This window comes from Podarcis tiliguerta (assembly GCF_965153285.1).
Source record: "Podarcis tiliguerta genome assembly, chromosome: 10".
Classification (NCBI taxonomy): domain Eukaryota; kingdom Metazoa; phylum Chordata; class Lepidosauria; order Squamata; family Lacertidae; genus Podarcis; species Podarcis tiliguerta.
Genome location: NC_139543.1, coordinates 68,131,660 through 68,157,936, shown reverse-complemented (window position 1 = coordinate 68,157,936; position 26,277 = coordinate 68,131,660). Strand labels below are relative to the sequence as shown.

The 26,277-nt window shown below is 48.5% G+C and overlaps 1 protein-coding gene across 1 annotated transcript; it reads left to right on the top strand.

Annotated features, from left to right (window-relative positions):
* The first annotated feature begins 656 nt into the window (after nucleotides 1–656).
* SLC35B4 (solute carrier family 35 member B4) lies at nucleotides 657–26,277 on the top strand. The gene is made up of 10 exons (XM_083402361.1): nucleotides 657–815; nucleotides 8,212–8,325; nucleotides 10,639–10,741; nucleotides 13,488–13,537; nucleotides 15,073–15,154; nucleotides 15,891–15,954; nucleotides 18,054–18,163; nucleotides 20,570–20,645; nucleotides 22,651–22,726; nucleotides 24,582–26,277. The coding sequence occupies exons 1-10, from the start codon at nucleotides 739–741 to the stop codon at nucleotides 24,832–24,834; spliced, it is 1,005 nt and encodes a 334-aa protein (XP_083258487.1). The 5' UTR covers nucleotides 657–738; the 3' UTR covers nucleotides 24,835–26,277.

Genomic DNA, 26,277 nt, shown 5'->3' with positions numbered 1-26,277 from the left:
AGTATTTGTGACGATCAGACTACGTTTGTAGGTTTGCAAGAAGTTTTGTGAGGAGTATTATTGGAATTATTGCTAAGGGGGAGGATGGTAGTTAAGACACTTAAAGGTAATATGAATTTAAGAAATGCATAAGAAGTGACTAAAACGGTGGATCATCAGAGGTGCTGATGGAAGTCCAAAAAGATTGTTTAAGTGATAAAGTTCTGTGGTATGTACTATAATTTATATGTTAAAATAAATAAAAAAAATATTTTTTTTAAAAAGGAAACGAATAAACAAAAATCCCTCAGAGTTTGCCCCTTTTGCAGAAAAAACAACAACCCCGAAATAAAGGGCCATTTACCTGGCGCAGTTTAACAAAACAACCCTCTCTCTCTTGCAGGGGCTTAGCGACCAACCTCCTTCCTCCGTCCCCCGGTTTGCTTACATAGCAACCTGCCCGGGACCAAAGCTGCGAAGACTACGCTTCCCAGAACCCCCTTGGCGCGCGCGAGGGCCATTGCACAAGGAGCGGCGGCCACGCGTCCCCGGCGGAGGCGGCGCGGAGCATCCTGGGAGTCGTAGTCCCCGCCGGGCGGGGGAGCCGTAGAGCTGCGCGGCGGCGGTGGCGCCCGGGAACTACAGCTGCGGGGCGGGCGGGGATTTGGAGCAGGAGGAAGCGCGGGCGGAGGAGCGGCTCCCTGCGCCGGCTGTGCACGGGGCCGGGTTGCTGGACGCCCGAGGGGGTCTCTGCGCAGGATGCATCCCGGGCTGGCCGTGGGGCTGGTCTTCGGCGGCTGCTGCAGCAACGTGGTTTTCCTGGAGCTGCTGATCAGGTGAGGTGCTGGGGGGAGCAAGTATAGGGAATCCACCTGCCAGGATCGGGGTGTCGTGGGCATCCCGAGAGGCGCAGAACCGTGGGATTGTGCATTGGGAAGGGGGTACCCAAAGGTCATCAATCCCAACCCGCTGGCGTGCAGGAATCGCAGCCCCACAGTCCCTGGCAAATGGCCACCCAACCTCTCGTTTAAAGCCTCCTAGAAGCAAAAAAAGCGGTTCACTATTTGCTGCTGCGTAGCCGGGGAGGGCAGGGAGGCAGCTGTCCACATCTGCCCCCCCCCAAAAAAAACCAAGTAAGATAAATAAAAATACTTAACTAAAAGTATAATGATTGGAATTGGAATGCTCGCTGAGCTGAAAAGAAGGTAATTTAGAACAACTGTTTGCGGAGACGTCTGGTTCCGAATCTGCTAGACAGAGCCGGGCAGGGAGTGGTGACAGGTGGGGGTATATAAACTATATATTCTGTATCATTAGGCTGTTAGTATATAAAGCCCTGATGGGACGCGGGTGGCGCTGGGGGTTAAACCACAGAGAATGTCAAAGTGCAAGTAGATAAGTAGGTACCGCTCCGGCGGGAAGGTAAACGGCTGCTCTGATTCGCCAGAAGCGGCTTAGTCATGCTGACCACATGACCCAGAAGCTGTCTGCAGACAAAGGCTGGCTCCCTTGGCCCATAGAGTGAGATGAGCGCTGCAACCCCAGAGTCGGTCACGATTGCACCTAATGGTCAGGGGTCCCTTTACCTTATATAAAGCCCAACAACTTGGGACCAGTTTACTTGCGAGATTGCATTTCTCAGCGGAATTTGCACCATTACATGTAATCCCTGTTCCACATTTGTAAGAACTGGGTCGTTTCGTGTGGCATGACTCACTGCTTTCCTTCGGAACTCCCTGCCTGTTGAAATCAAGCAGGCGCCTTCACTGTGCTCTTTCCCAGCACCTGCTGAAAGCGTTCTTGTTTAGAGAAGCCTGAGCAGATGCTTAGAAAGTCGAGTTGATTTTAATCTCTTTTAGTGTATTAACTTTGGCATGCTTAAAAGTAGGTGATTCCACCCTCCTCTTTCCATTTTGTAAACCGCTTTGAGGCTTTTTATAAACTAGGTAAAGGTAAAGGGACCCCTGACCATTAGGTCCAGTCGTGGCCGACTCTGGGGTTGCTGCGCTCATCTCGCTTTACTGGCCGGCGTACAGCTTCCGGGTCATATGGCCAGCGGCATGACTAAGCCGCTTCTGGCGAACCAGAGCAGCACACGAAAACACCGTTTACCTTCCCGCCGGAGCAGTACCTATTTATCTACTTGCACTTTGACGTGCTTTCGAACTGCTAGGTTGGCAGGAGCAGGGACCGAGCAACAGGAGCTCACCCCATCGCAGGGATTAAAACCGCCAACCTTCTGATTGGCAAGCCCTAGGCTCTGTGGTTTAGACCACAGCGCCACCCTTTTATAAACTAAGCGGCGTATAAATGGATTGAATGAATGTGCTGGCTTTGCCAATCCCTTTGGTGCTTCTTGAGGAAAGTCCAGTGTGTGGATAGTACTAAATTTAATGGACTAATGGTGTGAGGCCTCTTACCTCTGTTTCCATGGAACAGGTGAATCTGAGATTTATTTTTATTTTTTAAATGCATCTAAGGGTGGGAGGCAGACATTGGCATTTCAGCTGTGAGGAAAGCGCAAGCCGGGCCTGTTGTCCTCGAAATGTTTTTCAGGATATTAAATTTCTGTGTACAGCATTTCGGACTCCCTTTACTTGTTGCATGAGGGGGGAAAGAGCAGGGATACCCTGCGAATGCTCTCTGAATTCTCTAGGTAAGCTGAGGCGCAGGTCTGGCTGGGTAGAGGTGAGTCATCCATCTTCAGATTGCGTCGTGGCAGCGAAACCGGCTTGGTTTTTTTAATGTTTGATGTCTTGCTGTGCTTTAATTTGTTGGAAGCCGCCCAGAAGGGCTGGGGCAACTCAGTCAGATGGGCGGCATATGAATAATAAATTGCCACCGCCCTCATCCGTATGGTTGCCCTGTGGGTTCACATATAAAGCCAAAACGTTGGCACAGCTCCTTAGCGGATCCTTTCTGGGCCCGCCAACCTCCTCTTTCATTCCTCTTGAAAGAGTGGAATCCAAACTCCTCAGAGCCCTTCTACAAGTTCCTAGATGCTTTTCAAATCCATGGGTCAGACTAGAAACAGGCATGATCCAAGTCGAAGCTCATATTAGTCTAACATCAGTATACACCGTATTTTTCGCTCCATAAGACGCACCTAGTTTTTAGAGGAGGAAAACAAGAAAAAAAAAATCTGAATGAAACAGTGGTTGTATGATTTTTGTGGTTCATGCTGTGGCCACAGACATGATATGTGATTTGACGGTGAATTTGGGGTAGCCCAATGCAAATATCCTGAGGATCCATGTGGATCCATGCTTTGTAACCACGCTTTTGCGCCATTGCGGCCCGACGAAACAGTGAATGCGTGGTTTTCTTGGTGCAGGCTGTAGCCATGGACATGCTATGTGATCTGATGGAGAATTTGGGGTGACCTAATGCAAAAATCCTGAGGGTCCATGTGCTTTTAACTCCCCCCTCCCAGGCAGCCTCCTTTATCTCTACAGTCCCTTATCTCCTTCCTGATCGCTTGCTGATCAGCGGCTTTGTTTCAACACCCTCTTCCCGCTTTCTAAAAATAAAAGCACGATCTGCTTTTTGCCCCTGGGCAATTCGGCTCCAGGGACCACACATTTACTCCATAAGACGCACAGACATTTCCCCTTACTTTTTAGGAGGAAAAAAGTGTGTCTTATGGAGCGAAAAATAGGGTAAGCGGCTAACTCTGAAACTGCTTCCCCAAGGAATAGCCCCATTGATTCTGAGCGACCAGTTTCAGCCTGGATGGCACTCTTAAACACTCTTCAGAAACTGGGCCTTACTCCCCAAACTCTCATAATTATGGGCCGGGGCCAAGCTAGATTAGGCAAAGAATCATGCACATAGAGAGACAACATGACTGTACGAGGGTCCCCGATTATAAAATCAAAGAAAACGGGAGATATGTAGCCGCTCCAGCAACTTATCTCTATTTCCTCACATCCAGAAATGCAAGAAGGGCTTTTCCTCTTGCTAGAAGCTCGACCTTGCCCTCACTGGTTCTGGAAGGCTCCTATAGAAGAGTCCCGTACGCACAGAGACTTTGCACCTGCCCATTAGGGGAAACAGAGATCCCCAAACATATATTTTTTAAGATGTCCTTTTTATGTTGAGATTCGTAGAGACACCATTGATCCCTTGCTGGAGAGGCTCTCCAATCTTTCAGACAAGTCTAAACCGAATCCTCTCCTCTTAGGCAAAGATCACAAGACAACCTGGCTAGTAGCCAGATTCTGCGCCCAGATTTGTAGGCACAGATCATCCTCTAGAATAAAATACCTTACTAGGGAAATGATGAAGTCACCCTTCAATTTTTTATGGTAGCCCAAATCTCAGTTGTACGGGTGTATGTATGTATCTCAATTTTAACTCGTGAGCTATTGCTGCAATCTGCTCCGATTGTATATTTTATCTTTATGAACGCTGTTTTTATTGTGTTATGTTATGCGAGCTGGTCTTTGACCGTAATAAATTATCTATCTCTCTGTGGGTTCACATATTCTGGAAAGGAGGGTGAGAAACTTGGATTCTCAGCTGCTGTGAATGCTGCCATCGTGATCTCTCTGGGGCTTACCGTATTTTTCGCTCTATAAGACGCACCAGACCACAAGACGCACCTAGTTTTTGGAGGAGGAAAACAAGAAAAGAAAAAAATATTCTGAATCTCAGAAGCCAGAACAGCAAGAGGGATCACTACGCAGTGAAAGCGGCAATCCCTCTTGCTGTTCTGGCTTCTGGGATAGCTGCGCAGCCTGCATTCGCTCCATAAGACGCACACACATTTCCCCTTACATTTTAGGAGGGAAAAAGTGAGTATTATAGAGCAAAAAATACGGTATTTGGCTAGAGAGGGCCTTCTTTCCTCCCTTCTTTGACAATCATTCGTAGCCGAGTAAGATTGTCTTCCCTGAACACGGTGTTAACAATGAGTCCGTAAGTGACTGTGGAGGCCAATTCTAGACCCACACGTCCTTCCACAGTGGGGACATAGATTTCTGGGCAGGAGCTGATAACGGTGTGGATTTCCCAAGCGTGTCTTCCTCCTTTTCTTCCTTACATCCTGAATTTGAGCGTCTTCAAAGTCCATACAAAATAAAAAAAATTCCTTCCAGTAGCACCTTAGAGATCAACTAACTGGGAAGGTGAGCTTGGGACATCCTGCGTTCAAAACTGCAGCCCTTCCCTTCAGCTCTTGCCAAGAATGCAGGAGCAGGTGGACTTTGTTAAGACGCCATGTGGGGCTCCCGAGATACGAGTATCCCCTTGGGATCGCTCTACGCAGGTACGTTGCTCTTTAGCGTTGTAAATAAGCTCACCCAAGCTGCCAGCATGCAGATTATTTTAGCAGCTTGCAAAGTCTCCATCTGCAACCTTACGTTTAAAGCAGAATCGTACCACTTTTCGCATTCACCGCCTTCCCAAAAGACTCCAGGAAGTTGGAACGGCAGTTTGTTAAGGGTGCCAAGATTATTAGGAGATCCCTCTTTCCCTCAGAAATCTATGTTAACAGAGAAATCTGAGGGCTCCCTTGGACAAAAAACAAGGACACCAGCCAGGAATACCAGAGCAAAACAGCAGCCAGTAGGCTTGGTCTTTATCGAAGACTGTCGCGACAGGACTCCCACCTGCCACCAGGTGGAACAAGATGGAAGCCCCGAACAAAAGAGAACCCAAACTTTTATTAGCTGCTAATCCCCATGTTAGAGGGACGCGGGTGGCGCTGTGGGTTAAACCACAGAGCCTAGGGCTTGCCGATCAGAAGGTCAGCGGTTCGAATCCCCGCAACGGGGTGAGCTCCTGTTGCTCGGTCCCAGCTCCTGCCAACCTAGCAGTTCGAAAGCACATCAAGTGCAAGTAGATAAATAGGTACCGCTCTGGTGGGAAGGTAAATGGTGTTTCCGTGTGCGGCTCTGGCTCGCCAGAGCAGCGATGTCATGCTGGCCACGTGACCCAGAAGTGTCTTCGGACAGCGCTGGCCCTTGGCCTCTTTGAGTGAGATGGGCGCACAGCCCTAGAGTCTGTCAAGACTGGCCCGTACGGGCAGGGGTACCTTTACCTTTACCTTTTAATCCCCATGTTACACCCTCCAAACTACATTACTAATACATCATGAAAAGGGAGGTCTGGTGGCAGGAATCTGAGCATCCTGGACCCTGCCCCATGGTTCTCCTTGCCCTCCACCAAACACCCATCGAGTGTCACAAAAGAGATTTTACATTTCCTTGTTTCCCAGCCAAGTTAATCACACCCTTTTGTCTTCATCTGGGTTTGTTATTTCTGGAATAGCTAGCTACCTGTTTGGCACTCAGGTATCAGGATGCCAGGGATTATCACTCAGGCAAAGGGGCTGCTGAGTAGCTGAGCTCACATGTCTGTATGAATTTCTGAGGTTTTCCCAGTGATCCAGTACATAGATACATTTATCAGTGAATTCTTACATTTGGTATCGTGCAGCAAAGGCCCTTTGAATAGTTAGGAAGAAACTGTGATGAAGTGTTTTGTGGGGACAAATCACAAAAGTCACAAAAGTGATTCTGCTGATTTTGGTAGTGGGCTGCATGTGCATGATATCTGCTGGAGGGGCAACCCCCCCCCCCAACCTATACATAAATTCCTGCAACAGCTACAATTCCCAAAGTGAATAGAATCAGAGTTGGAAGAGACTCCAAAGGTCATCTAGCCTAACGCTCTGTCTTGCAGGAACCTCAACACGCGGTCCCCCATCTAGTCTGAAACCAGACCGGACCCTGCTTAGCTTTGCAGGCGTACTAGCAGTTTTATTCTTGCGCCACGAGCTTTGAACATTCGGTCCCCTTTCCGCTCTGTGAGACGCAGCTCTCACATTTAAGAAGTCATTTTGAACTGACCCTTTAAAAGTGCTTGCAGCCAGGACGGCCCTGGTTTCTGTCGTGGCAGGTCATGCTATAAACTCTCTTGCCGTAGGGCGGAGGTGTGACCAGCAGTAAAAGTCCTCATTTAGAATAACTCTTGATGTAGCTGGGTAGACAAAGCTGCTTTTATGTTTGCATGAATGTGACTGACTGCCTGGATTGTTTGTGTTGGGTGTTGACACAGGAGCGGATGATGGCTCTTTCAAAATATGTTTAGGAGCTTGTAAACCTTTGCAGCTTGAGATTGGACCGTATAAGAAGGACCCCCCGGGAGGGAGAAGTTTCTAGGATTCACATAAGACTGGTCTGCTTCTTCTTACATAGGTCGATTCTTAGCCACGTTGCATTGCATATAAAGTGACGTTAATTCCTTCCAGGTCCTCGGTTTTTCCCCTCCTTGGAAATGCAATCGTTTTATTGTTTTAACTCTTGGTTGTTGCTGTAATTAGAAAAGGGTGTGAGGTTGGTTTTTTTTAAAAAAAAGGAAATGTAAAACATTTAACATGGCACAAAACCCTGGATTCAATCACTTCTTTTTGCCTGTCTGATTGCCTTTCACTGCCGTCTCACAAACAAGTACACATTTGGGTTTTGGAGCCTTATAAAGACGCCAGCCATCTTGGCAAGGCAGGGTCTGAAATCGGAGCACAGCAAAGTCCTTGCAAAAGTACTGTATTTTTCGCTCTATAGGACGCACCTTGTTTTAGAGGGGGAGAACAAGAAAAAAAATCCTCCCCCTCTCTGCTCAGCGCCCCTTCAGCGAAGCGGCAGGAGAATCGGAGCCCCTTCTATTTCTCCTCCCGCTTGGCTGAAGAGGCGCTGCGCAGCTCTCCCTCTCTGCTGAAGCCGGGAGAGTCTTGCTCTCCCGGCTTCAGCAAAAGGAACCCAAAGCCTTTGGAGCGCAGCGCAAGTTCCCGCTGCGCTCCAAAGGCTTCAGGCTGCTAACCCTGAAGCCTGGAGAGCGAGAGGGGTCGGTGCGCACCGACCCCTCTCGCTCTCCAGGCTTCAGCGAAAGCAACACGTAGCCTCCGGAGCGTGGAGGGAGAGCTCCCTCTGCGCTTCGGAGGCTTCGCGTTGCTATCGCTGAAGCCAAGGAGCCTGCATTCGCTCCATAGGACGCACACACATTTCCCCTTCATTTTTGGAGGGGAAGAAGTGCGTCCTATAGAGCGAAAAATACGGTAATTAGAAGGGTGGAATCTTTCTCTTTGTTTTATGTGTGGTTAGGGACGGAGTTTTCAAATATAACTTCTTCTTTCTTTCTTTCTTTCTTTCTTTCTTTCTTTCTTTCTTCGTTCCTTCCTTCCATCCTTTCTCTCTCTCTCTCTCCCTCCCTTCTCCACTTCAAACACAGGGAATTTCCAGGATGTGGGAACCTGATTACCTTTGCCCAATTCTTCTTCATAGCCATCGAGGGTTTCATCTTCGAAGCCCATTTTGGACGGAAGCGACCCACCATCCCAATCAGGTACAGCCACTCTCCTCAAGATGGGAGCCAAGGTTATGTGGGCCCGGTGAAACCTGGGGGAGCACAGAATATTCCCCATCCCTGGCTTATGGGTGTGTGTGTGTTCATGGGGCCTGCTACAAAACTGGTTGCAGAGATTGCGTACCAAGACCCCGCAACCACCCCCTCGTTGAAGAATAAGCACACAGGACACAAATATTAGGTTAATGTTATTGGGCAAATTTTGGCCACAACTTTATTGATTACAAAATGTGAGCAGTATTGGCTTAGGCATTGAATCAACCTAATTACAGTTGTACCTCGGGTTACATACGCTTCAGGTTACAGACTCCACTAACCCAGAAATATTACCTCGGGTTAAGAACTTTGCTTCAGGATGAGAACAGAAATCGTGCTCTGGCGGTGTGGCAGCAGCAGGAGGCCGCATTAGCTAAAGTGGTTAAGAACGGACCTCTGGAACGAATTAAGTACTTAACCTGAGGTACCACTGTATATCTGACTCCTGCCCGTTGTGCAGGGAGTCTGGTAAGGGTAAACCACCAGAAAGGGGAGCCCTGTTGATGCAGACCAACTTGAGCTCCCCCAGGTATTCCCGACGGGATTGTGTCATGGCCCTAGCCCTGCCCTGGGCTTCGGACAAGATCCACACCCCCGGATTCCTTTAACGGAATACCCTTAAGCTTGGAGGGGCAGGTGATGGTCACACCTCCCCTCTCCCATCATAAAAAGGGACCCCTGTCCATTAGGTCCAGTCGTGGCCGACTCTGGGATTGCGGCGCTCATCTCGCTTTATTGGCCGAGGGAGCTGGCGTACAGCTTCCGGGTCATGTGGCCAGCATGACTAAGCTGCTTCTGGCAAACCAGAGCAGCACACGGAAATGCCGTTTACCTTCCCGCCAGAGCGGTACCTATTTATCTACTTGCACTTTGACATGCTTTCGAACTGCTAGGTTGGCAGGAGCAGGGACCGAGCGACGGGAGCTCACCCCATCGCAGGGATTCGAACCGCCGACCTTCTGATCGGCAAGTCCTAGGCTCTGTGGTTTAACCCACAGTGCCACCCGCGTCCCTTCTCCCATCATAAGGTCAAACAATTCCTAACCACCACAAGGTTCGCCGCCAAATACCCTCACACCTATAACCAATGCCTGAAGCCCTCCCTCTGCGAAATGGTCCCGGCCATGCCCCCGCCAGCCAGCTGGATTGGCCGGCTGATCAGTGATGTGGCCGGGATCCCCCGGGCAATGCGGGACTTCGTACCCCGCCCCGGAGGTGAGTGGGTGGCCACACGGTCCACCGCAACTGCTCCCCACAATGAAGTGGAGCGGACTTGTGGAAGGAAGGCATTCACTGCCATCGACCCTGCCTGAACGTGTTCGAGTTGCATCTATTGCCTATTGTTTGTCGTTTCTGGTGACGTTCATAGTTATGGAGCTCAGCAGCTTCAAGGGGAGACAGGAGGCGGGCGGCTGTGGAGGACTCCCTGGTCCTGAATGGGGTAACTGTGCCCCTGAAGGACCAGGTGCGCAGCCTGGGAGTCATTTTGGACTCACAGCTGTCCATGGAGGCGCAGGTCAATTCTGTGTCCAGGGCAGCTTGTTTACCAGCTCCATCCGGTACGCAGGCTGAGACCCTCCCTGCCCGTGGACTGTCTGGCCAGAGTGGCACATGCTCTGGTTATCTCTCTCTTGGACTACTGAAATGCGTTCTATGTGGGGCTACCTTTGAAGGTGACCCGGAAACTACAACTAATCCAGAATGCGGCAGCTAGGCTGGTGACTGGGAGCGGCCGCTGAGACCATATAACACCGGTCTTGAAAGACCTACACTGGCTCCCAGTACGTTTCAGAGCACAATTCAAAGTGTTGTGCTGACCTTTAAAGCCCTAAATGGCCTCAGTCCTGTATACCTGAAGGAGTGTCTCCACCCCTATTGTTCTGCCCGGACACTGAGGTCCAGCTCTGAGGGCCTTCTGGCGGTTCCCTCGCTGCGAGAAGCCAAGTTACAGGGAACCAGGCAGAGGGCCTTCTCAGTAGTGGCACCCGCACTGTGGAGCGCCCTCCCACCAGATGTCAAAGAGAAAAACAACTACCTGACATTTAGAAGACATCTGAGGGCAGCCCTGTTTAGGGAAGCTTTTAATGTTTAATAGGTTATTGTATTTTAGTGTTTTGTTGGAAGCCGCCCAGAGTGGCTGGGGAAACCCTGCCAGATTGGTGGGGTATAAATAATAAATTATTATTATTATTATTATTATTATTATTACTCCATGCTGGGCTTACGGGGCAAATGCCTTTGCGGTTCTCCTTCCAGGTACTACCTGATCATGGTGGCCATGTTCTTCACGGTCAGCGTGGTGAATAACTACGCCCTCAACTTGAACATCGCGATGCCTCTGCATATGATATTTAGATCGGTGAGTCCTTTTGCTTTATTTTAATATATAATATTTATTAAGTTTCCATTTTATCACATTGAACCAAATCCTGGGCACAGCAGAAAGCAGGCATCCCCAAACCCGGCCCGCCAGATGTTTTTTGGGACTACAATTCCCATAATCCCTGACCACTGGTCCTGTTAGCTAGGGATGATGGGAGTTGTAGTCCCAAAAAACATAAGAAGGACCACGTTTGGGGGTGCCTGGTGTAAAGAATCTGATATGTACCCCAAATCTTCTTATTTTTCTATAATTCATTTAAACAGCCTTAAAATATCAATGACTTCCCTTCTTCTCTTCCCATGGTTCATTTTGCATAACATAAATCCCTGCATATTTTACATAAACTAAACCATTCAGGATGCCATCATTACATCCATCCAAACTTATTTACACTGCTGAATTTATCTTAAGGCTCCCAACGTTTTCAAGTGTACGCAATTTCCCCCCATATATTCAATAAATGTTTTCCAATCTTCTTCCAACATTCTTTCCAATGTTCGTCCTGTTCTCTTATTCTATATACAGTGGTGCCTCGCAAGACGAAATTAATTCATTCTGCGAGTTTTTTCGTAGAGCGAGTTTTTTCGTCTTGCGAAGCACCACGGCGGGGAGAGGTGGGGAGAAGCAGGACAGCTGCCGCAGCCGGTACCTCGGACTCACCCACGCCTTGTGGACACCGCGCGACGCGGCTGCTGGAGGGCGGCGGGGCTCAGGAGCGCGACTCCGGCTGCAGCGCTGGCTGCTGGCGGCAGTGGCTCTCAGAGGAGCGCGCGAGGGCGGTGGGCAGCGGCGCGAGGCAGCCGGAAGGTCGGCCGTCAGCCGGAAGGTGGGAGGGAGCCGGAGGAGTGGGGAAGCGAGCGTGTGTGCGTGCAGTGACCGTCGCCATGACACGAGAGGCAGGGCCGTTTCGTCTAGCGAAGCAAGCCCTTAGAAAAATCCATCTTGCGAAGCACCTCAGAAAATGAAAAACCCTTTCGTCTAGCGGGTTTTTCGTCTTCCGAGGCATTCGTCTTGCGGGGTACCACTGTATTAGGTTCGCAAGCTGTGCATATTCCATCAATTTAAGTTGCCATTCTTCTTTAGTTGGGACCTTGTTCATTTTCCATTTTGTACCCAAATCTTCCAATCTGTTGTAATATAGCCCTCATCATCCCTGACCGTAGGCTGTTCTGGCTGGGGTTGATGGGGAGTTGGAGCCCCACAACATGTGGGGACCGCAGACTCCCCATAGCTGCTCTTCAACATAACAGTTGCCTGGCTAGATCTTCACCTAGCCTGGCTCCCCTTTCTAAACAGCAGCCAGTCCTAACAATGTATTTCAGGAGCGCTGCTAATTAACAGCTGAAGAAATTTATGGAACAAAGGTCCTTACTACGTTTTGCAAGGATAAATGCCATGAGCTATCTCGGTATTGAGCAATAATGTTTAATTTAAAAAAGAAACATAAAGGAATTCTGTGTGCTCTTTACACTTAGTTTGTTTTGTTTAACAATAAAGCAAAATTTATTTAAAACTAAAAAGTGCCAAGTGCTGTTCTCATCGGAACGGCATTTCCCCAAGATGTCGTTTTCAGGTGATATTAATAGACAGGATTGTAAGTTGTTTTTATATGCAGTGACGGCAGCAAGAATATTATTGGCACAAAAATGGAAGCAAGACGAAAGAACAATGGCGGATGAAATTAATGGACTATGCAGAATTAGATAAATTAACAGGAAGGATTCGAAACCTGTGGGACCAGAGATTTTTAGAAGACTGGAGTTAATATATGAATTATTTGAAAAGCAATTGTAATGAACAGATTACGCTAGTAGGACTGCAAGAAGTTCTGTAAGGAGGACTATTTGAATTATCGCAAGAAAGACTATGAAGAGAATTATGAGTTAATGATAATTAAGAGTAAAAGAAAATTTAAGAAATTCAGAATCAGTGGTAAAGAACGGAAAATCATCAGAGGTTGTTGACGGAAGTCTAAAATATTGTATAAGATAAGAAGTTATGTTAAATGATTGTTGGAACCAGGCAGAGGGCCTTCTTGGTAGTGGCGCCCGCCCTGTGGAACGCCCTCCCACCAGATGTCAAAGAGGAAAACAACTACCAAACTTTTAGAAGACATCTAAAGGCAGCCCTGTTTAGGGAAGCTTTTAATGTTTAATAGGTTACTGTATTTTAGTGTTTTGTTGGAAGCCGCCCAGAGTGGCTGGGGAAACCCAGCCGGATGGGTGGGGTATAAATAAATTATTATTAATTATTATTATTATTAACTTATTTTTTTTAAAAAAAAAACCCCAATAAAAATGTGTGTGTGTGTGTGTATAAATATATATAGAGAGAGATATCGTTTGCAGGAGTCCCCTAGAGAGGTGCAGTATATGAAATGGTAGAGTTGGAAGGGACCCCAAGCGGTTATCTAGTCCAACCCCCTGCAATGCAGGAATCACAGGTGCGGAATCCCTGACAGGTGTCCATCCAACCCCTGCTTAGAAACCTCTGACAGGGTCCACCAATTCGTCTTGTACCTCCGATAACCCAGGGCCTTGCCATATACAAACCCTTCACCTGAAACCTCCTCACCTGTCTATAATCACTGACACTTGTCTCACCTGTCTATAATCACTGCTATAATCACTCCTCACCTGTCTATAATCACTGACACTGACACTATAATCACTTGGCTTTTTCCTTCTTTCCATGACCCTCTCCGGCTGCCTGGCCTCTTCAGGGATCTCTGATAGCAAACATGGCTCTGGGCATCATCATTCTGAAGAAAAGGTACGTCTTCTTTATTTTGCTGGGGCTGAGAATAGTCCAGAGTTGAGGTAGTGGATGGCAAGGGAAGTTGGCGTGCTCTCTGTCGCCCACTAGAGGCTGACCCACAAATGGGACGGTGGGTTGTTTCATCTGGAAGAGGGGGCCTTTCAAAAGACAGGTGGCTAATCGGTTGCAACTCTTAAGGCACCATCTGCCTTATCTTGTACCTACAGGACCACCTCTCCTGGTATGTCCCATGGAGGACCTTATGGTCCTCAAACAAAAACATCTTGGAGGTCCTGGGCCACAGGGAGGTTAGGCTGGCCTCAACCAGAGCCAGGGCTTTTTCAGCTGTGGCCCCGACTTGGTGGAACGCTCTGTCACAAGAGACTAGGGCCCTGCGGGACTTGACATCTTTCCGCAGGGCCTGCAAGACGGAGCTGTTCCACCAGGCCTTTGGCCAAGGCACAGCCTGACCCCCTCCTTCAGTAATCCTCATAGCACTCTAGCCCAATGGTTGCCATTAATTTGATTCTGAACTGATTTTACAATGCTGTGTTACTTTCACTGTTGTCAGCCGCTCTGAGCCCGGCTTCGGCTGGGGAGGGCGGGATATAAATAAAATTTGTGTTGTTGTTGTTGTTATCTGGCACAATTCAGCACGGCCAGCAGTTTGGGATGATGGGATTTGTCGTCTCAACAACATTAGGAGGGCATCGGGTTGGTGAAGGCAGTCCAAGAGGGTTGGACTGGATGACCGCTGGGGTCCCTTCCAGCTCTTGTGATTCTGTGAGATGGTGAGTGTGTGTGCATGCCAGTCAGTCAGTTTTATTGCACATAGCCAAAGGCTGCCGCAATGTACACAGAATCATTCAGCAATTAAAAGAAAATATCCTGGATTAATACAAAAAACTTTAAACATTTATATTACCAAGGCGTTAGTTACTCTAAACAGAGCTATAAAAGTACCTTAATATACAAGTTAAGACATTAAAACAATAAAATTTATAAGCTAAAATTATCACATGGCCACTGATAGATTAAAAAATAATGTTAATTAATACAATGTGCAATTATATTCGGAGTTTGGTGATAAAGATAGAATATAGCTTGATGTAGATAGGGTCAAATAAGTTCATCTCCTTTGCAGTTGGCGGCTACCTTGGCTATATAATTTGCTCTAATTTTCCTAGCGGCAGTTGCAAAGAGTGCTACACGCCAGGTCACATACTGTGTCTGCGAGGAGATATAAAATCATGTCAGAAGGGTTCTGGCCAGGGGAGCTTGTCATTGCTTTGGTTATGTGATATCTACGAACCATGAGGACTAGGAGAATGCGTTTTATCCTTCCTCTTCTGGCTTACTAGCTCGAAGCCGAGATCCTCAAGGCATTGCCAGAGCTGCCAGGTTCTGCCGCGGAAGCCCAGTCTGTGCAATGATGGTTGCAACACAGGGTCTTACATTGACACAGCAACAAAGGGCATCGTTCCCTGTAAGGTGGGCTTCCTGCACGGCCCTGGTTCTCCTGAAACCCTCCCTGTCCTCCACCTGTACAGGTACACCATCTCCAAATACACCTCCATAGCTCTGGTGTCTCTGGGAATCTTCACCTGCACCTTCATGTCAGCAAAGCAAGTGGTAAGGACAACTGCGTTTCCTCCTCCTTCGCCATAGCTGTGTGACCACCAGCACTTCCCCTTCCTCTTGTACGCAAATCGCCGTTGGAAAGAGCGCAGTTCAGTTCCTTGGCTTAAAAGCAGGGTATTCCCTCTCTAAAGCAGGAATGACAAAAGGATGGACCATATCTGGCGTCCGCCGGATTCCTTGTGGCACCAGGAATGGGCAGCTGGCGGCCTGTGGGCCTTGAAGCAGTTTTTTCTGGCCCCTGTGGCCTTAGCTGGTTGTCTTGCCAGTTTGCTACGCGCAGGACTGATTGGCTAGCGTCTGAGCCGTCACTAACTCGCCCCACTCCTTTGGAGTGTTTCCCCACCGCTACCACCTTTTTAAACATGGAAAAATGTTTGCCCACTTGTAAGGAAAAGCGGGAAAAAGATTAAATATAAAGGCATAGAGTCCTTGGTTATCTTTCGGTTTTGTGCATCATGTCCCTTGGTGCTCAAACACATGTGTTTCATAGCTGTGAATCCCACACACCTAAGGTAGAGTTGGCTGTGTTTTAGAGCGTTTTGCTAAGGTCCTCTGGTTCTGCGGCAAAGTACATTTCCCTTCCCCAAGTTGTCTGTCCCTGAGTTGCAGGTTGTCTCCCATTTCAGAGGAAGGCTGGCCTCAGCCAAGCAGGATTTGGTAGGAATGCTCTCTTATTTAAATGCACAGGTTGAATTTCTCTCTCTCTTTCCCACATCTGCGTCCTTAGAGTTCTATGTCAAGCCCAAGTGAAGATGAAGAGAACGTCTCTGCTTTCATCTGGTGGCTGCTAGGTCTGTAACTGCTAATACTTTTATGGTTGTGTTAGTACTGGCTTGCCATTCAACAGAAAAAGCCCAGTGTGCATAGCACTGATTGACCAGCGCTTGGGATGTGGCAACCCCACACCTCTCCCTTCTTTTTAAATGGCTTTTCCACCTTATCTTTAAATAACATGAAAAACAAATGGTCCAAGCTTGAAACCATTTGCCATTTAATGTGGGATGAGTAAAAATCGCCTCTATGTTACTAAGATGGAAAGATAAATGGGTATAGTTTTTTATCTCTCTTATGGCACAAACGACTAACATGTGCAGACAGGAGGCTAGAAAACCTTTTCCTGGGCTAGCTCAGCCTTCTGTTTCTAGAGTCCCTCCAGAAGTTTTGAGCCATAACTCACATCAGCCCCAGCTGCCCAAAATATCTAGATGGCACCAGGATACAGGAGCTGGATTGTTATTGTTTTGGCAAAGTTGTTCCAATTCGGAGGCTGCTTGGCTCGGAACAAGGTGTGATGTGCTCTGCACCAGAGTGGAATCCAGACTCTGAGCCAAACTCCGTAGCCTGTCTCACCTGTACAGACCCTTTGCAGATACTGCGTAATGTTAAGGAGTGTTCAGACATTCCCATGAATGAAGTTGCCTGAAGCTTTTCCCCCCTCCCATGGATCAAGCCCTCATTTCCCTCCCCACCTTCATCATGGATTCGACAGATTCACTCACCTGTCTCGTTCCTTTCGGCAGGCTTCTCCCTTCGACTGTCTTCCCTTTAATTAACCACATAATTGCAGCAATTATTGGCAGAGATGCTGCCTTAACACTTTAAGTATACCTTCAGTATACCTGAAGGAGTGTCTCCATCCCCATCGTTCTGCCTGGACACCGAGGTCCAGCGCCGAGGCCCTTCTGGCAGTCCCCTCCTTGCGAGAAGCGAGGTTACAGGGAACCAGGCAGAGAGCCTTCTCGGTGGTGGCACCCGCCCTGTGGAACGCCCTCCCAGCAGATGTCAAGGAAATAAACAACTACAGTGGTACCTCAGGTTAAGAACTTACTGTATTTTTGCTCTATAAGATGCACCTAGTTTTAGAGGAGGAGAACAAGAAAAAAAGTGTTCTCTCCCTCTCTGCTCAGCGCCTCTCCAGCAAAGCGGGAGGAGAAATGGAAGGGGCTTCGTTTCTCGTCCCACTTCGCTGAAGGGGCGCTGCACAGCTTTCCCTCTCTGCGCAGTGCCGCTTCAGATCCCTCTTCCTGTTCTGGCTTCTGGGATAGCTGCGCAGCCTGCATTCGCTCCATAAGACGCACACACATTTCCCCTTACTTTTAGGAGGGGGAAAGTGCGTCTTATAGAGCGAAAAATACAGTAATTCATTCTGGAGAGCCGTTCTTAACCTGAAGCACCACTTTAGCTAATGGCGCCTCCGCAGCCGTGCGATTTCTGTTCTCATCCTGAAGCAAAGTTCTTAACCCGAGGTACTATGTCTGGGTTAGTGGAGTCTGTAACCTGAAGCATATGTAACCCGAGGTACCACTGTATCTGACTTTTAGAACACATCTGAAGGCAGCCCTGTTTAGGGAAGTTTTAAATGTTTGATGTTTTGTCGTGTTTTTAAAATTCTGTTGGTCGCCACCCAGTGTGGCTGAAGAAACCCAGCTAGATGGGCGGAGTATAAATGATACAGTGGTGCCCCGCAAGACGAATGCCTCGCAAGACGGAAAACCCGCTAGACGAAAGGGTTTTCCGTTTTGGAGGTGCTTCGCAAAACGAATTTCCTATGGGCTTGCTTCGCAAGACGAAAATGTCTTGCGAGTTGCTGCGATTTTTTTTCGCTCCCCAACCCCTTTTTCTAAGGCACTAAGCTGCTAATAGCCTTTTAGCAGCTAATCCGCTAATCCCTTAAGCCTTTAATAGCCGCTAAACCGCTAATATCGCTAATCCGCTAATAGGGTTGCTTCGCAAGACGAAAAAACCGCAAGACGAAGAGACTCGCGGAATGGATTCTTTTCGTCTTGCAAGGCACCACTGTACATTATTATTATTCTAATAAATTAGTATTAAGAGAAAAGCACCGTAAGCAGTTAAGCCCAGCCTATTCACCCCACTGTTGTGCTTGCAGGTATCCTCGCCTTGACCTTTGCTCTCCTCATGTCGGCCCGGATGGGGATATTCCAAGAGACCCTCTATAAGAGATTTGGCAAGCACTCCAAGGAAGCCCTCTTCTACAACGTAAGTCTCTGTGGTCCAGATCGACTTCATTCCTTTCTTGACAGAAGGTAAAGCAGACAAATGTACCCAGGCGTTGGACATGGGACGATGAAGTTCAGGGAAAGTTAGACGTTCGGTTGAAATCAGTGCAGTTTGGAGCAGTTGGTACCCAAACTTTCTCTGCCCACTATAAGCTCATTCCCAGTGCCCCCTACCCTATAAAAAGTGGTATTCAGAGTAGTGCTTTTACACAATCCGCTCCGAAAGATAACAACACAATAAAATTCGAAATTATTTGCACATTTGTTCAGAATCCAAGGAAAACTGGTTTGCTTATTCATGACCAAATGATACCAGGTTTTCAAAGTCTGATAGTCATTTACATCTCTGCTGCCCCCCCTTTCCTCTTAGGGCCCCCCACCCCGGTATTTCCCACCCCCAGGAGATGGTACCATCCCCTTTGGGAACCACTGATTTCTGTGTGTCAGGCTTCCTCAACCTCGGCCCTCCAGATATTTTGGGACTACAATTCCCATCATCCCTGACCATTGGTCCTGCCAGCTAGGGATCATGGGAGTTGTAGTCCCAAAACATAAGGAGGGGCGAGGTTGAGGAAGCCTGGTGTGTGTGCTGCAACAGCCTGTGTAGACCCACTTTGTGCATTCAGCAGAATGAAACAGGAATGCACAACCTCAGGCTATTGGAGGGGCAACAGGGTGTGTTTCATGTCTAAATGTCACTCCGTGGCGATGGGATGCCCTGCCCGTTGCAAAACAGCTTCCTGCAGTCGTCCGTGAAGCTTCTGCCTTCTAGCACAGGCCCAGTTCAGATGCAATGCTTAGCTAAACCGTGGCTTGGCAGAAACATGCAGGCTCCAAGTGAGAAGGCTGTGGTTCCCCCAGTCTTCCTGCTCCTGTGCTGCTTTGAGCTAGGCCACATTTTGGCTTGGCATTGCACCCAAACCAAGACTTGTGGTTTGGGGTGAAGCACACCTCTGGGCCAAGAAAATAAATACAACCCAGGTGGTTAAGAAAGCCCAGCAGAGACTCCATCTCCTCAAGAGTATTGCGGAAGAACGATGTCAATCAACATTTGATGATCTCCTCCTACCGGTGGTCCACAGTAGAAAGTGTCCTTTCATACTGAATCACGGTGTGGTACGCTGGTTTGACATCAACTGATAGGAAGTGCCTACAGAGGGTGGTGAATACAGCACAATATATTATGGGCTGTCCCATGAATCCGCTGGATGAAATAGCGGAAGAAGGTTGCCTCAGGAGAGTGAGGAAAATTCTCAGGGATGATTCACACCCTGGCCGGCACTTTCTTGATCTCCTCCCCTCAGGCAGAAGACATAGAAGCCTGATTAGTCGCACCAACAGGGTAAAGAACAGCTTCTATCCGTGGGCTGTTAGGCTGCTGAATGAAAAGATAACAACAGGGCAACTGACTTTCGGGTTTGGTGGGTGTGCGTCAGTAAATGAGGGGAATTAAGACTAAGAGAGCTGAGTGGGGGGTGCTCGTGTAATCTCACTGTATACAAGTTGTACAAGTGACAATAAAGTATTTCAATTTCAATTCAGTTCAAGAGCTAAGCTGCCTCTGGTGTGTCTTAAAAGCCATTCTTAAAAACAAGTCATCCACACGATTCCATGTTTATATGCTCTTCCGTTCCTCCACAGCTCTTAGAAAGGTCGGCCGATCGTTTGTTATTATGATTATTTATTAAATTTATATGCCACCCTTCATCGTAAGATCTCAGGACAGTTTGCAGAGTAAAATACAAGGAAATTAAGATTCAGTGCTAGGAAACCAGTGTGGTGTTGAACTTGTATCCCGAAGAACCAGGTTCAAACTCCCACTCAGTCATGAGGCTCACCGGGTGACCAGTCCCTGTCTCTTAGCTTGCCCTACCTCACAGGGTTGTTGTGAGGCTAAAATGGGGAGAGGGAGAACCCTGTGCACTAAAACCTGAGCTCCTTAGAGAAAAAGCAGGATGCAATTGGAATAATAAGTAAATAGTTTATTTTTAAAAAAGGAAATGCTGGTTATAATAATAATAATTTATTATTTATACCCCACCCATCTGGCTGAGTTTCCCTAGCCACTCTGGGCGGCTCCCAGTCGAGTGTTAAAAACAATACAGCATTAAATATTAAAAACTTCCCTAAAGAGGGCTGCCTTCAGATGTCTTCTAAAAGTCTGGTAGTTGTTCTTCTGTTTGACATCTGGTGGGAGGGCGTTCCACAGGGCGGGTGCCACCACCGAGAAGGCCCTCTGTCTGGTTCCCTGTAACCTCACTTCTCGCAATGAGGGAACCGCCGGAAGACCCTTGCCGCTGGACCTCAGTGGTTGTTCTGTTAGTGCACAAGTCCTGTCCCTGTTTCCTCTGGGCATCTCTCTCAAGGTCTTCTTTCCTCCTCACAGCACGCCCTCCCCATCCCAGGTTTCCTGCTTCTGGCTCCTGACATCTACAGACACGCCCTTCTCTTCAGCCAATCTGGTAAGCTGGGCACATTTCTCAATATTGCTTCTGGACAGCTTCCTGCTATCAGCCAGGAAACAAATTCAACTCTTCTGGGTGAAGCCAGTGTCCCGTCTAGTCCAGAATCCTGCTCTTACATAATCCTTCCCATTATGGGAAACCCGCAAGCGGAACCTGAGCGCAACAGCAGACTCGCCAACCTATAATGCCCAGAAATTTATATTCAGAGGCATACTGCCTCCAATATGGAGTGTGGCTATTGTGGCTGGCTGCCATGGACAGCCTAGCAGCAGTTGCCCATCCTTACCTCACTCTGCAAGCTCTCTGGTTACTAGAGATGACGTTCTCGCAGTGTGTGCCTTACACGGAGAGGAGGACCTGTTGCCTTAGGCCACATTCTCCACCATGCATTCAAAGCAGCTTTTGTACCACTTTGTCATGGCTTCTCCCAAAGAATTCTGGGAGCTGTACAGTGGTACCTCGGGTTAAGAACTTAATTCGTCCTGGAGGTCCGTTCTTAACCTGAAACTGTTCTTAACCTGAGGTACCACTTTAGCTAATGGGGCCTCCCGCTGTCGCCGCGCCGCCAGAGCACAATTTCTTTTCTCATCCTGAAGCAAAGTTCTTAGCCCGAGGTACTATTTCTGGGTTAGCGGAGTCTGTAACCTGAAGCGTCTCTAACCCGAGGTACCATTGTACTTTGTTCAGGGTACAGGGAGCTGTAAGGAGGCCCCTGTTCTTCTCCCACCCAACTACCATTCCTCTGTAATGGAGGAATGTGGCAGTGGCATAGTGTGGGTTGCCAGTGCCCGGGGCTGTGTGAACCGGGGTGGGAGGGAGGGAAACAGATGGAGTACGCATGCGCATTCAACTGCCCTGCGTCATTGCAGCCGCACATATATATATAAAATCAACTATTTATATAAAATAGTTGTTAGGAGACCCCCTAGTCCCCTCCCAGAGTTAAAATCCCCAGAATTCCTTATGAAGAGAGAGAGAGTGATTGTTCAACCACGCTGACAATTGTCGTTGTGGGAGGTGAGCAAGCATCGCCTGACCTAATAGCTTCCACTACTATAGATTTTCCTAGAAATGGCAGGAGATCCATGAAGCTGTGCATTTGTGTGTGTCTCTCAGTCACGGAGTTGCCTTCTGCTGAGTCAGACCTTTGGTGAAACCGAAGCCTGCAGAGAAACGACCAGAGGGTCTCTATGAATTCACAAGACCGGTTCTTTCTAAAGCTGAGATGGGCAGCTGAGAAGAACAGTATCCTTCTTGGTCTGTTTCCTGGCTTCTAGGAAACACTTGCTGTGGAATCATAAACTAGATGGGGAACCTTTGGCCCTCCAGGCAATGTTGTTGTTGTTGTTGTTTAGTCGTTCAGTCGTGTCCGACTCTTCGTGACCATGGACCAGAGCACGCCAGGCACTCCTGTCTTCCGCTGCCTCCCGCAGTTTGGTCAGATTCATGTTTGTAGCTTCGAGAACACTGTCCCACCATCTTGTCCTCTGTCGTCCCCTTCTCCTTGTGCCCTCCATCTTTCCCAACATCAGGGTCTTTTCCAGGGAGTCTTCTCTTCTCATGAGGTGGCCAAAGTATTGGAGCCTCAGCTTCACGATCTGTCCTTCCAGTGAGCACTCAGGGCTGATTTCCTTAAGAATGGATGCGTTTCATTCTTAACCAATGATTTATTCATTCTCCAGGCAATACTGGACTACAAGTCCCATCATCCCTGACCGTCGGCCATGCTGGCTGGGGCTGATGGGAGTTGTGGTCCTACAACATCTGGAGGGTTTCAGGCTCTCCATCTTTGGACGAGATGAATCCTTGGGGGCATCTGCTGCTGGGATGGTTGATGAGATGCGTCCTTGGTCAGATACGGTGGAAACTTTGTTTTAGTACATTTTGTACATTTCAGTTCACCTAAGAGCAAGACCTGGAGGGAGATAGGCAGTCTGGTGAGCTTGTCCCTCCAAAGCTGCCTACAGACCCCTCACCTTTCTCTTTCTTCCTTACTTTGCAGAACCGTTCCAAGTCCCAGTTATTGGGGTCACGTTACCCATAATGTGGTTCTACCTCATCATGAACATCATAACTCAGTATCCTTTTTGGAACAGGTTCAGCAGATGACGGGCTTAACCTTCTCTAGGGCTGGTGCGTGGGTTGTCTGAATGTTGCGTCTCGTCTAGAAAACTAAAGTTGGTTTGTTTGCAGTAAATTATAGCTCGCCCCTTCCTTGAACGTTTTCAATCCCAGAGCGGGGAGCAAAGTAGTAAAAAAATAAATGGAGGAAAGCAATATACAGAAACAGCAATATCATATAAACACGACTAATAAGGAACTTTACAGTTCTGTCGTAAGGTCATGCAAAATCGCAGCAATGCAAATTAATGCTTCCAATTTAACAGAGTGCAGGCCTCAAGGTCACTGGGGCTACAGATGGATTTGCCGACCTCCTCCATCTCTCCTCTGCTTATCAGGGTGGTGCTGTGGTCTAAACCACTGAGCCTCTTGGGCTTGCCGATCAGAAGGTCGGCAGTTCGAATCCCAGCGCCGGGGTGAGCTCCCGTTGCTCTGTCCCAATCTACCAGTTCGAAAGCACACCAGTGCAAGTAGACAAATAGGTACCGCTGCAGTGGGAAGGTAAACGGCGTTTCCATACACTCTGGCTTCTGTCAAGGTGTCCCGTTGCGTCAGAAGCGGTTTAGTCATGCTGGCCACATGACCCGGAAAGCTGTCTGTGGACAAACGCCGGCTCCCTTGGCCTCAAGCAAGATGAGCACCGCAACCCCAGAGTCGCCTTTGACTGGACTTAACCGTCCAGGGGTCCTTTACTTTTTTACCTTTTTACAGACCATGTACAGTAATACCTCCGCCCTGGCGACCATCCATTTGGCGAATGTCGGCGGCAAACTCTTTACTTCCAGGTTTACCGCTCGCACATGCACAGAAGCACTAAATTGCGCTCCACGCACGCAAACCGCTGCACGCACTTGCGCAGAGCAGCGCTTTGTCGAGCATCCCTTTCGTTGAGGGTTCTGGAACGGATCCTGGACTCAAAACAAGGTACCAACCCAAAAACACTCAACCTGAAGCAACTTTAACCCGAGGAATGATTGTATGTTGTCTTTGCAATTCTGACAACTTTGGGAGCATTCAAGATAACCGTTATTACCAAAGAACTATCCATGTCTATAGGGTGTGTGTGTGTGTGTGTGCCCTTTCGTGCAGCCAACAAACTCTCGTTTCCAGTCCAAAGAAGAATCCCTTCACCAAAGGCCACATCCTCACAAAAATATATCTATTTTCCCCTTCTATTTAAATATGTGGCTATGAGGCCTATGCAGCCCTCTTACAGTGGTGCCTCGCAAGACGAAATTAATTCGTTCCGCGAGTTTTTTCGTTGTGCGAGTTTTTTCGTCTTGCGAAGCATCACTGCAGTTAAACACTAACAACGGCGGGGAGGGGTGGGGAGAAGCAGGACAGCTGCCGCAGCCGGTACCTCGGACTCACCCGCGCCTTGTGGCCACCACGAGACGCGGCTGCTGGAGGGCGGCGGGGCTCAGGAGCGCGACTCCGGCGGCAACGGCTCTCTCAGAGGAGCGCGCGAGGGCGGTGGGCAGCGGCACGAGGCAGCCGGAAGGTCGGCCGTCAGCCGGAAGGTGGGAGGGAGCCGGAGGAGCGGGGAAGCGAGTGTGCGTGCGTGCAGTGACCGTCGCCATGACAGGAGAGGCAGGGCTGTTTCGTCTAGCGAAGCAAGCCCTTAGGAAAATCCGTCTTGCGAAGCACCTCAGAAAACGAAAAACCCTTTCGTCTAGCGAGTTTCTCGTCTTCCGAGGCATTCGTCTTGCGGGGTACCACTGTATTTGCTCACTGGCTTCAAAGCTCGTATCCCTTTCCCCAAAGTCCTTTGCTTCTTCTCTTGCGTTCTCCCCATCTTAACTCCTCCCTCAGATATGTTTGCATCCGGGGCGTCTTCATCCTGACCACAGAGTGCACCTCCCTGACGGTCACACTGGTGGTGACCCTGAGGAAGTTCATCAGCCTCATCTTCTCCATCCTGTACTTCAGGAACCCCTTCACTGCCTGGCACTGGATCGGGACCCTCTTTGTCTTCGTGGGGACTTTGATGTACACGGAAGTGTGGAACAATCTGGGGCCTCTGCTGGACCGGAAGCAGAAGAAAGAGGAGGAGAAGCAGGAGTGACGGCCGATGTCCCCGCCTGGGAAAGCGGATGTCTTCTCCACTGAACCACGGAGAACCACAGTTTTCAGTTGAGTTTACTCTATATGGTGCCGAGCAACAGAAGATTCCCTTCTCATGGAAGCGAGGGGTTGATTTTTGTAATACAAAAATAACTGGTTTTGGCTATGCCAAGCGGATGAATGAATTCCCTGGAATGGGGAAATCCCCTTTTATTTTATTTTATTTTATTTTAGTCTGGCTGCTGAGGTAACAAACTGAGCTTGGGTGAGGTGAGGCCTGCCACCATTCTTCTTGAGATGGGATTGTGTGTTTTGGTGCCAGCTGCATGTCTGATGAGACACCGTGCAATTCACACAAAGTACAAATTCTGGGTTGAGAGGGCTCCGTTCGTCTTGTAGCCCCGGTTGCCACGTCGAAATGCCCAAACAGCAAAGAGGAAGGAAGGCCAAGTGGTCACATCCTAGAGATTTAGCACGGGGAAGTTGCCACAAGATGACTTTCAATTCTCGTGCATGATTCTTTGTTTGGAACTGAGCCTCACGGAGTGCGGAGTGCCATTCCACACGCCAGTTCAAGCTCTCAATTTGAGGCTTACACCCATGGCGGTGGATAACCCCTCTTGCAGCAAGATAGTGCCCAGAGTGAGATTTTTGTCGGACCAGCTCCAGGTTTGACGGTGAGACCCCCGTTCTAGCTAGATGGCTTCTGGTGGTGGGCTGGAGCCACAGCAGCACTCCAGATCAGGGCAAGGCCACAGCAAGCCACCATTAACATTTCCCACAGTGCCTCTGACATAGCATCTCTCTGGGGCATTGTGGGAAATAAAACTGGAAGCTCCCAGAGCCAGCTGCTTTTTAAAAGAAGGGTTCAAGGCATGCTTTGGAGGTTCTGGGACCTGCCCAACTCTGCCCTCTCATATTGCTGCTTTCCACCCTGCTGACCCTGGCCCTGCCTTTCTCCTCAGTGGCACATAGATTTGGCTCACATGTAACAACAAACCATGGTTTGCCATTGTGTGAAAGAGCCTTGTTCGCCTGCCTCCTCTCAATGCACTCCAGTTGCATCCTATGCTTCCTCTTAATGTGGCAAATGGATTGCACATCAGAAATTTGAAACCGCAATCTAGCTGGTTTCCTGTTCTGGTTTTCAGGCAAACTCATGACAAAAGGGGGGGGGGGGAGAAACCACCCACAAAACAAATCTGCTTGGGAAACTATTTTATACAAAGTTATTTCTTTTTCTTTGTAAAAACATTTTTTTGCAAAACAGCTTGGTGATTTTGTTTCCTATTTATTAGCCCCAGACTTTGGAAAGGCATTGTACTTCGCTGTCTTCGTTTCCTATGCATCTTGTTTGCTATATTTGTATATTCCCTTGCCTAAAAGGGAAGGTTTTGTCTTGAAACATGTCAGGCCTGGAATAAATATTATTTCAAGCACCTGA